Here is a 12,098-nt window from a genome sequence, read left to right on the forward strand (position 1 = left end):
TGGTAGTGATAAATTCCTGTAAGGTTTGGAGAGGGTGATTTTGAGGAAGAGGAGGTGGGTTCCACTGTGACGGAGGATGGAACTGTTCCAGGCAGGGTTCAGTTTGGATAGTGTCTTGGGGAGTTGGACCATTAGGAGTAGGATTAAGATTATTTTTCTTCGTGGCAAAGTGATATTTCCAGCAGAGAGTACAAGTGTAGGACAGCAAATCTTTGACAAGGGCTGTTTGGTTGAATCTGGGAGTAGGGCTGAAGGTGAGGCCTTTGGATAGGACAGAGGTTTCAGATTGGGAGAGAGGTTTGGAGGAAAGGCGCACGGCCAGCACATCTTCGCACAGTGTTACACCATCCAGGTTATCTGGATACTTCCCACTGACACCAACCTATCAGAACTTCTGAGATGGGAACTTGCCCTTCAATATATTCTCTCCTTCCGTTACGCATCAGGCCTCAACCTCCGCTAATTTCAAGTTGCCGCCCCTCGTAACTCACCTGTCATTCAACAACATCTTTGCCTCTGTACATCCGCCTCGACTGACATCTCTTCCCAACCTCTTTGCATTTACATATGGCTGCCTGTGTGTGTGTGTGTGTGTGTGTGTGTGTGTGTGTGTGTGTGTGTCTTTCCACTCCCGGGACTGGAATGACTCCTGGGTCATTCCATGTCAAGTCACCCAGGCCTTGACACCAACCATGTCAGATTTTGATGAAACTTGGTACAATTACTTCTTTTATCATCCTGAAAGCACTTGTAAAATTTTTTTACTCTATCTATTATAGTTTTTTTTAATAAATTTTTTGAAGTTTTTAGATTTGGCGTAGTTTCAGCAGTCGGAAATCGCAACTTAAACGTGTCCTCACAACTAAAAAAATTTGTATATTAAAGAATACTCAAGATATCAGTATGAAATTTTGGAATAAGTTTGTGTATTATATCTAAATGTTAAAAAAAATTACCATAAAGATATATTAAAATCTTCCAAATGAAAAAAAAAAACAAGTTTGTTTATTTTTTAGCTAACGGATGTTTAGTTTTACAAAAACTGCAATATCTAGAGTCTCAGACCTGATAGAAAGCTCAAATTTGTTATAAAATACTCTTAATTGTATAGGCTATTAGATAAAAGAAAAATTATGTTGGCTTTTTAACCTGTTTAATAGTTATCTAATTTTTAAAATAATATTAATTATATTTTAAAAATAAAAAGTACCAAGTGACAGACACCGAAAATAAGTTTTTGTCTTCTTGGAGTAACAATGTAAGCTTGGAATTTGTTTTGTTACTCCTGTGTTTTGAAGTAAAAAATTATTACAGTGTTAAATAGTGCTTGGATAGTATTTTATTAAGTTTATTCGAACTTTCAGTAAGTACTGTTACTTAGTTTACAGAGATTCTTTTCCAATATCCTATAGAAGTAACCAGAACAGTAATCAGACCAAAAGTGAAATCAGTATGTCAGATATTCAAACCTGTAGCGTAGGGTTATTTAAAAAAATCTGACTGTTTCCAAACAACGTACACACCTTCAAAAAGTTACAACCGGTATCTGAATTGAGTGAGGGAGAAAAAGATTTGATCCACTTACGATCTGGAATTAATCTGTGTGAATTTAAGAATATATGTTCACACCACAGCTACTACATTTTAAATGTTTTTGAAAAGTATCAAACAACATGTGTAGACCCACTAAAAAAACACAAAAAGCCCATCAAAAAATCGTTGAGAAGTGTAGGCTTGGATCTTTCTAAACAATTACTGACAAAAAATATTAGCATAAAACCTGGACAAAAGCTTTGCTCAACATGCCGCAACTTTTGTGAGGAAAAATTAAGACTTGCAGTCAATGAAAGTGAAACAGACGATGAAGTCATGGTTGAATTAGAATCATTGGAATCCAGAAATGAATCCCTCGTACAAACAAACATTGCTCTTGATAATTTAGATTTAACACCGATAAAGCTTCATGGCTTGTCAGAACAAAGTAAATGGTCTTATTTTTAAAGGAAGGTTAGCAGTATTGAAATGACTGCAAAAAAGGCGGTTTCAAAAGCATTAAAATGTGATGCACCAAGTTCCGATGATGACGAAGAATATACAAGTGTCGTTGAGAAAGCAAAGGATTGTGATGTAATGATTTCTTTTATGAAAGAGAAGATTTCATCTGTTGGGAGGTCTAGAAAAATCCAGATTCTGACCTTGGCTCCAGATTCAGTTGAAATAAAGTGATGAAAGAATTTAATGTGAGTACATGGTGCTACAAGCTAGAAAGCTAAAATCTGAAAAGGGTATTTTGGAAACTCCTGGTCCAAAAAAAGGTAAAACTCTTTCTGGAAATAAAGTAAGACTTGTAACAGATTTTTATGGAAAGGATGAAAGTTCCAGAGTGCTGCCTGGAACAAAAGACAAAGTAAGTGTTCAAAAAAATGTGTACATGCAAAAAAGACTCATTTTGTGTAACTTGAGAGAACTCTTATTCTTTCAAATGGGAGAATCCCGAGGTAGAAGTAGGATTTTCAAAATTTTGTTTCTTGAGACCTAAATAGTGTATCCCTGCTGGTGCTGCAGGCGCACACACTGTATGTGTATGCAGTATCCAGTAGAATGTTAAACTATTACTGGATGCTGTGAAAATTGAAGAATCTTATAAAGACCTAATTAAGATGCTTGTGTGCAACACGGAAAACCAAAACTGCATGCTACATCATTGCGACAGCTGTCTTGCAAATACTGCACTAACTGAGTACTTAACTGAAAAACTAAGTGAAGATTATGATTTAGAAGAAGAAATTGTAATCAGTCAGTGGGTTAACACAGACAGGGCAGAAATGATCAAACAGTCCATCAGTGTTTAAGACTACATTTCTTTATTGGTTAGGTCATTGGAAAAGCTCACCCCACACTCGTTTATAGCAAAATCCCAATCAGCAGCCTTTAAAAGATTGAAAGAAAACCCACCACTCAAAACAGCAATTACTGTGATGGATTTCAGTGAAAATTATTCCTTTGTTATACAAAATGAGATCCAAAGTTACCACTGGAATACAGGTGGTTGTACTCTACACCCAGTTGGAGTTTTTCTAAGAAATGAGGAAAACAATGTTTTTGTTTCCAACCACTGTTTTATTAGTGATGACCAAGATCATGACACTGGTTTTGTTAACTTTGTACAAAAAGAAATTACAAAGTGGCTGTCATTACATCATACTGACATTGACTCAGTTCACTACTTCACAGATGGTTGTGCTGGGCAGTACAAAAATAGAAACAGTTTTAAAAATTTGACAGAACACTTGAGAGACTTTAATTTGAAGGCCCACCACTCTTTTTTTGCAACAAGTCATGGGAAGTCAATTTGTGATGGCCTAGGAGGAACTATTAAAAGAATTTTAAGGAAAGCCAGTCTACAGCTTTCAGACGAAGAACAAATAATGACAGCAATCGATGTGTACAAGTTTTGTGAACAAAATATTGAAAACATTCATTTTCAATATTGAAAACATTCATTTTCACTTTATTGACAAAAAAGAAGCTGATTTGCTACGGTTAAAACTAGAAAAACTTTTTTTCAGCAACCCGAACCATTCTGGAACAAGAAGTTTTCATAACTTCAAACCACTTCCAACAAACAACCTTGAAATTAGAAGGACTACAGATAGTGTAAAACCCTCCTTAGTCTTTTCTTTCCATTCTTCTTCTGATTGGGTTCGTGTTGAACCATCCATAAATAGCTATGTGGCTGCAAATTATGATGGTAACTGGTACTTTGGACTAGTAAAAACAGTATTCAATGATGAAGAAGATGCAGAAATTCTATTTCTACATCCTTCAGGACCAGCTGCATCATTTTATTGGCCTGAAAGAGAAGATTCTTGCATAGTGCCTTTGGAGCACATAGTCTGTGTAGTAGACGCACCTCAATCAAGCGGCACTGGAAGAATGTATTACTTCAAAAAAGACTGTATCAAAAGAACTGAAAGCTCTTGGGTGAAGTGGAAAAACAGTTTGAATCAGCATTAATGTTTATTAAAAAGACAAAATTACTCAAAAAATTCAATGTTTCAAGCAATCAGTTGGGTTATACATAAGTGTCGTAAGTACACTATCTTTGTACATAATTCTAATGTAATCTACTATAATTAATAAACATGTTAAAAAGCCATCATTATTTTTGTTTTATCAAGTAGCCTATATGTTTAAGAGTAAATTAAAACAAATTTGAGCATTCAATCAGGTCTGAGACTCTAGATATTGCAATTCTTATAAAAATAAGAGGGAAACATTCCACGCGGGAAAAATATATCCAAAAACAAAGATGATGAGACTTACCAAACAAAAGCGCCGGCAGGTCGATAGACACACACAGATATATCGATCCGCACATACACAGACACAAGCAGACATTTGTAAAGGCAAAGAGTTTGGGCAGAGATGTCAGTCGAGGCGGAAGTAAAGAGGCAAAGATGTTGTTGAAAGACAGGTGAGGTATGAGCGGCGGCAACTTGAAATTAGCGGAGGTTGAGGCCTGGCGGATAACGAGAAGAGAGGATATACTGAAGGGCAAGTTCCCATCTCCGGAGTTCTGACAGGTTGGTGTTAGTGGAAAGTATCCAGGTAACCCGGACGGTGTAACACTGTGCCAAGATGTGCTGGCCGTGCACCAAGGCATGTTTAGCCACAGGGTGATCCTCATTACCAACAAACACTGTCTGCCTGTGTCCATTCATGCGAATGGACAGTTTGTTGCTGGTCATTCCCACATAGAAAGCTTCACAGTGTAGGCAGGTCAGTTGGTAAATCACGTGGGTGCTTTCACACGTGGCTCTGCCTTTGATCGTGTACACCTTCCGGGTTACAGGACTGGAGTAGGTGGTGGTGGGAGGGTGCATGGGACAGGTTTTACACCGGGGGCGGTTACAAGGGTAGGAGCCAGAGGGTAGGGAAGGTGGTTTGGGGATTTCATAGGGATGAACTAAGAGGTTACGAAGGTTAGGTGGACGGTGGAGTGGGGAGGATTTCATGAAGGATGGATCTCATTTCGGGGCAGGATTTGAGGAAGTCGTATCCCTGCTGGAGAGCCACATTCAGAGTCTGATCCAGTCCCGGAAAGTATCCTGTCACAAGTGGGACACTTTTGGCGTTCTTCTGTGGGAGGTTCTGGGTTTGAGGAGATGAGGAAGTGGTTCTGGTTATTTGCTTCTGTATCAGATATGTATAATAAATAAACTTGTTGCAAAAATTCATGATGTTATCTAAAAGAGTTTTTAAGATAAGCAATTTTAAAGTTTTGAATACAAATTAAATTTACCATTTCCGAAGGTTCGGAAAACGCAAAGCATAAAAACTTTAAAAATTTATAAAAAGAAACTATAAGAGATACAGCAAAAAAAGTTTGCAGGTGTTGTCAGGATGGTATTAGAACCATTTGAGCCAAAGTTCATGTAAATCTAAGGAGGTGGGTGTAAAATTTATTTTTTATTGGGTGATTTGATATGGAATGACCCCCCTTACCCTCTCCCTTAAAACCCACATCCTTTTGTCTTTCCCTCTCCTTCCCTCTTTCCTGATGAAGCAACCTTGGGTTGCGAAAGCTTGAAATTTGTGTGTGTATGTGTGTGTTTTTTATTGTCTCCTATCATCATACCAACGCTTTCGTTTGGTAAGTTACAGAATCTTTGTTTTTAGATATATTTTTCCCACGTGGAATGTTTCCCTCTATTATATTCATGTTAAATAATTTAGTTGGATGTGAATGTGTTGAGGCAAACTTCTTTAGCGAGAAATTTGCTATTTTATCTTTTCCAGGGGCTTTCCAATTGTGCGTAGAATTAATTGCTCGGGTGACTTCATGTTGCAAAATTATCACTTCAGGCATTTGTGGTATCATCTTGTATGTGTCTGTTCCTGCTTGTATCCACCGTGTATGTCTGTTATGTTGTACCGGGTTTGACTATATGTTGCTTCAGAAGTGTTCCATGTCTGTTATGTTTGGTGGATTGTCTATTTTAATGTGTGTGTTATCTACTGCCTGATAAAATTTCTTTTGGTTTGTGTTGAACGTTTGGTTTTGTTTCCTTCTATTTTCACTTTTTTTGTGTCTTCTAAGTCGTTTGGTCAATGTTTGTAATTTGTTTCTTTTCACGAATTGCTCTATCACTTCTTGTTGTGATATTTACCTAACCTTTTTCGTTTTTTGTCTCATATTTCATTTCTTATAAATTGTGTTAGCTGTCTGATGTCTTTTCTCAGTTTTTCTATTCTGACCTGTAGCCTGTGTTGCCATGCTGGTTTTGTGGGTTTCTTCTGTGTGTTGGTTGGTTCTGATCTCTGCCTAGTGTGTATATTTAGTGTAGTGAGTGCTCCTATATAAACCAGTAGTTGTAACTCTTCCATAGTTGTATTTTCATTTATTTTGTTAAGTGTTGATAATTGTTATTGTTGTTTAGACTTGTGAGTTATTTGGGTGTCTATGCAAGAATGGTCTAATGCCTGTATTTGTGTCTTTGTATTCTATATAGATCAGCTCAATTTTTTCCTTTTATATCTAACATGTGTGTCACTTCGTGTTCTATTTGTGCTTGTCCTGGTGGCTGTCTTAAGATTTCGATTTCCGTTGATTGTTTAATTGATGCGTGTTGTTCTTTGTTTGTTTGCTCTGGGATGTTTGAGTCCATTACTGTATTTTCTTCTTCTTCTGATTGCACATTATTTTGTTCCAGTATTTGTTGTACTACTTGTTTGATGTTTTCTAATTCTGACTGCGGTATCCTGTTATTTTTGATTATTACACGGATCTGATCAGCTAGTCATTGTTCTGTTAAAAATTTTAATTCTGTGTATCTGGTAAATAAATGTTGTGTATACTTGTGATCTGTATCCAGTTGGTTCCTACATTTGTTGCTTAGTAATAACAGAACATGAGGTGTCTGTTGACATCATCTGACCATCTCATCCTCTGTCTTTGTTTTCCTTCTAGGGTGGTTGCAGGAAGCATATCCTGCAAAACACCTCTACTTGGATTTAAATCATTTTCCATGTGGCTAGCAGTGTCGTTACCATTGTGGACGGGCATAGTGTTCAAGCGTCGTCCCCGACCATGACAGCGCTTGTCCGAGGCTTCATTAGTTCTGTCCTGAACCAACTAATCACACTAAAAGGGGGGTTAGCCCTATTAGTGGTTTGTTCTTTTCGTCGCCTTTTACGACATAAATATCACACTGTGTAAAGATTAATGGAGTAGCTCCCAGTGTCAATGAGTGGGTACGGACCTGCAGTCTGCACCACAAGCAATAACCAATATTTCAATGAAATCATTAACTAAAATCTGGCTAGATGCTTTATGAATTACATTCGTATAATTTTTTCCCCCAACACCTATATACTGTGACCTGCCGTTATCTTCCATCAGTATTCAGTACAGAACAAATTAATCTCTCATACCACGGCCTGAAGTGAATGCTCCTTCTGCTTTTGGGGCACTGGTGGCTGTCTCTTGCACAGCAGCTGTTGTCTTGGTTGCTGCAAACTGAGTGTTATGAGTGGCGACCGCTACGTGCTGCTGTCTCTGCAGCAGACCTTTTATATGTGGAAACATCTAAAAACAGAATAAAAAATCACATTACTATGCTGAAATGTGTAAAAACCCCTTCTCTCTCTCTCTCTCTCTCTCTCTCTCTCTCTCTCTCTCTCTCTCTCTCTCTCTCCCCCCCCCCCCACCCCCCCCACCCCCACTAGAGAACATTAAGATTATTGATCAAGACGAACCAATGTGTCAGTAAGCCAATTAAAAACATTATTTAATGTGCTTCACCTGCTGTGGGGAAAAGGCATACCAAAAACCAACCCTTACAGCTATGAGAAATAAAACCAAAACCAAACACCTCAAAAATCTAAAAATCAAACATCCCTAAACCAATTAAAACACATTCTATACACCATAAATACACAAAACATCACAACTTGAGAAGAAAAAAGATACATACCACCAACAAATTCCAGCACTGCAAACTTGGTTGGCCCCAACCCAACAACAACACCCCCCCCCCCCCCCCCACACACACACACACACACACACACACACACACACACACACACACTCTCTCTCTCTCTCTCTCTCTCTCTCTCTCTCTCTCTCTCTCTCTCTCTCTCTAAATTCCACGCTGTCATGACGTCACACAACACAACACAACACCCTTACGTCACGGGTCAAAGCTGACGGATGGGATCGGACACCTCCACTGACCCGATGTGAGGAATTGGATGCTTCCATTGGCCTTGGGTTACAGTATGGTGGAACAAAGTAGAGATTGGTCTGCTTAGCTTAATGGATGGAATTAGCTGCATACCCACCGCTGGGATGGAGCCTGTGCTGGACATGACCCCATCACGCTTGTGGGTAAAAATGGACATGACAGCAGGAGTATACAGGCTAAAAACTAGATATAGATGGGTACCTTTAGGATATCCAGAATCCTACTGCAAAACAGGGAATGTGAAACACAAGAATGGCTAGGGAAGCACCGGCTGGCTATAAAATACCTTCCAACTGCTTCAATAGACATTTCAGTGTAACAATTGGACGTATGGATCAGAGGAAAAACAAACCACGACACCAAGCAGAAGAGAGAGTATGATTTACTGGAGAGTCAAAAACAAACAAAGATGTTGGAGCCAGGATTCATGGGATCCAGGCTATACCAGAGTGTGTCATCTTTCTACAGAAGCTGGTCACAGTATTCCAGGTAGAAATATCTGCCATCAATGTGTGTGTGGCTGGAGAGTGTTTGCATGGGCACTACAAAAACGGTAGCATCTACACTTATTCAGACAGCCAAGCAGCTCCTGAAATCTGTCAGCCCATGTGATGAGATCAAAGATTGTTGCAAAATAAAGCCCTTGTGACACCATGGGTTGCTCTTTAAGAAACTGAATGCTTCCAACATCGAGGACTCATTTATGCAATTACTGACTACTACATAACAAATTGCAAACAGTGTACTAAATTTACATGTAAAACAGATAACTAGGTAATAGATTGCCAGTCTTTTCGAGATACAGTAATCCAGGGATCGATCCCTGGTCCCTTTCTCTTTTAGTGGTTTATGTGAATGACATGACAACCCTTCAACTCCCATCTAGTAATCTATGCTGATGACACCTCTCTCTTATTTTATGAAAAAGACTTGGAGATATCACACTCAGCTGAACTAAGGGCATGATGAAAGTAACTAAATATTTTCTACAAAAGGGCCTAAACACCATCAGTAAATCCCAGCTACTTACATTTAAACAATTAGTTCCCATGAGGCTGAAATAAACAATACTTGTGATATTACATCAACAGAAACAGATAACATTAAATTTCTTTGTGTCGAACTGGACAAAAATTTCCATTTGGGAAACAACATTTCTTCTGTGTGTGAGAAAATCAGCTGCTGCCTGTATCTGATAACTCAGTTGGTAAAAATAGTCCCTACTCGAATACTAAAAATTATTTACTGTGGAACAGTTTACACATTTCTTAATTGTGGTGTTGGACTGTGGGGTTGTGCAGCAGACCTGCACCTGAATAGAATATCAGCATTACAGAAAAGAGCCATTGGTTAATGCATGGACTAAAATCCCGACAGTCCTGCCATGAAACCTTTGTCCAACAAAAATATGTAACCGTATACTCCTTGTATTTGTATAAACTTAATATACTTTTTCCGAATAGTAAAAACGAACTAAATAAGTGCACTGATGCACGTAAGTATCATACAGAAGTAAGGATAATTACTTCACGCAGAGGACAAAATTAAAAATAACCGATAATAATCCTTATATTAATGGGCAGATATGGCTCAACAAGCTGCCATGGACATGCTTTGAAAACTTGTGAACCAAACTGTTCCACAGGGAGTTAAAAGCCTTCTTAGTAAATAAATATTTATATTTACTCAATGAATTCTAATCTACTTGCCCTCTGTTGTAAGATGTAATATAATTCAACTATTAAGAGAAATGTATGTAGCACTACTGTGAGTAAGTGTAATATAGATATTACTTTAATCAACCTTTGTATGGCATTTGCAAAAGACATCAGCTTGCTGGCCTACAAGCAGAAAATGTAAACAAATAAAGATGAAAGCAACAGGGTAAACCTCCTGTAAGTCCCTGGTTACTCAGGAATCAAGTGACAATGAACAATCCGATAGCCTGCCCAGGATAGGTGTGACAACTCCATTTATTGCATTGGATCCTATCCTAACCATTACGAAGGAATGGTTAAATCATAAATATGAAACTGGATCAAAAGGCAACATGGACTATGATCCAAAAACAAACATGTCAAGCTCATGATGCCGATGCCCATGCCATGCTTTAAGAGAAGTTCCTTAACCCAGGGCTTGAACATAAGATATACTAAACTCACAATAGGGCTAATGACAGGCCATGTGAACTTTTAAGACAAACCTACACATGAGGTGTATAGAGAAATGAGACCCTAGGCGAAGTCTTCCGTACAGGTGAAGAAACAGCACCATATACTCTCTCCCAATGTGAAGCTTTAGAGATCAAATAACCTAAGCTGATATGAACACACAATTAGTTAAATTAACCAAAAAGCTCAGCCCTGCCTGGTTTGCATTCTCTCCCACTGTGTTGTCCTAAAAAAAAGGGATTGCACACATACCCGATACCTTTCTTTTGCATAATCATCTGAGGCAATGCAACTAAGATAAAAAAAATGTTTGTTCTACAGAAACATGAAGTAACAATGTCATGTAAAATTGATAACACAACTACTTGTGGGAACGTCTTCGGAACCTCTTCACACACCTACAGTTTGTCACATAACTTGCCAATACAATACATGATATTTGTGGTTGACATCAAGAATGAATCTAGCATAACCTGTGAAATTCACAATCACTTACAATCAGAATTAGCGGACAGCAATAACAATAACATTACTAAAGGGACACTACTTTGTGGACACTTCCTGCATGCAATGCTTGACAACTTACTGAGCTGAATAGTAACCACTATTCATTGTTTCAACATTAAGAGCCAGATGCGGTAATGAACATTTTCCCATAATTAATTATAAAATGTAGGAGGTCCAAGAGAATAAATCTGCTACAAAAACGTTAACCAGTTGACACATCCCATAATTGTCGGCACCTACTAAAAACAATGTTTATAACGGCAAACTTCTCCCTGGTCCACCAACTAAAGACACAGCTGGAGGGTACTAAGAAAATCGACAAATATTTATGCAACGCGATATGCATTCCAATTAGTGAATGACAACTGTGCTCAAGTTCTTCCAATTCATGACAACTGTTACAAAAAGGGCATAATACAAATATAAATACCTTATGCCGTTGGAATTTCGTTCTGTTGTATCATACACGAGCACAATTTCACTGTTAATACTATGACCGAGTAATACAACTACTTAAAATTTTGTACACAGATCACCCCTAGCACTGCGGCTACTACGCGTAACTGAACTGCGCTGGTATATATACCTCACTCCACTTAAACTCTTTGACCTTGATAGCAACCTTCTCATGTCTACTTAGTCAAAACATTTGAATCAATTGTGAAAACTTTGTCACAAAATATGTCACGAAACAAATAATATTGCTAAGACAAAAGCCATGCTTTAATTTTCAAGGTGTACTAAGAACAATTTAATAGCAATGTGCATTGTCAAAGTATTTCAGTAGACTAATGTGTTTACATTTACGTCATGAGTGTTCCTGCCTCTGTCATGCGGGAGCCTCTGTCATGCTTAGTCGCGGGGAAGCGGCAAGAGAGGTGGGAAAGGGAGCGTTCTGTAAAGTTTGTGACAATTCAATTACTACAACACCAAAAAAAAGTAGTTTACAGTCGCCAATAAGTTTTAGTCTGTCAAAATTTTCTTCCCCGAGTGTTGCTGCTAGCGTCAGAAAATCAGTACATACTACCATTTTTCTGAGCTAGTAGAACAGTTCCCCAAACCAGTTGTAAAATTAACACTGGAAGATGAGAAACGAATTACGTATTTGTGCCAGTGCTGTAGGTATGTCTGATATTCCATTTTCATAACGGTGATATCCCTATGCAAACGC

General features: G+C 38.2%; 1 protein-coding gene across 1 annotated transcript in view; it reads right to left on the minus strand.

The window, feature by feature from the left end:
• The window catches only part of LOC126416824 (UPF0389 protein CG9231), a 30,781-nt gene extending 19,239 nt beyond the window's left edge, over positions 1–11,542 (minus strand). Inside the window, exons 1-2 of the mRNA XM_050084711.1 lie at positions 11,358–11,542; positions 7,438–7,591 (exon numbers count right to left, since the gene is read on the minus strand). Of these exons, the coding sequence (XP_049940668.1) occupies positions 7,438–7,591 (154 nt within the window). The 5' untranslated portion in view covers positions 11,358–11,542. The remainder of the gene's footprint in view (positions 1–7,437; positions 7,592–11,357) is intronic.
• Between the last annotated feature and the right edge of the window lie 556 nt (positions 11,543–12,098).

This window comes from Schistocerca serialis, chromosome 1 (assembly GCF_023864345.2).
Source record: "Schistocerca serialis cubense isolate TAMUIC-IGC-003099 chromosome 1, iqSchSeri2.2, whole genome shotgun sequence".
NCBI classification, from domain to species: Eukaryota; Metazoa; Arthropoda; class Insecta; order Orthoptera; family Acrididae; genus Schistocerca; species Schistocerca serialis.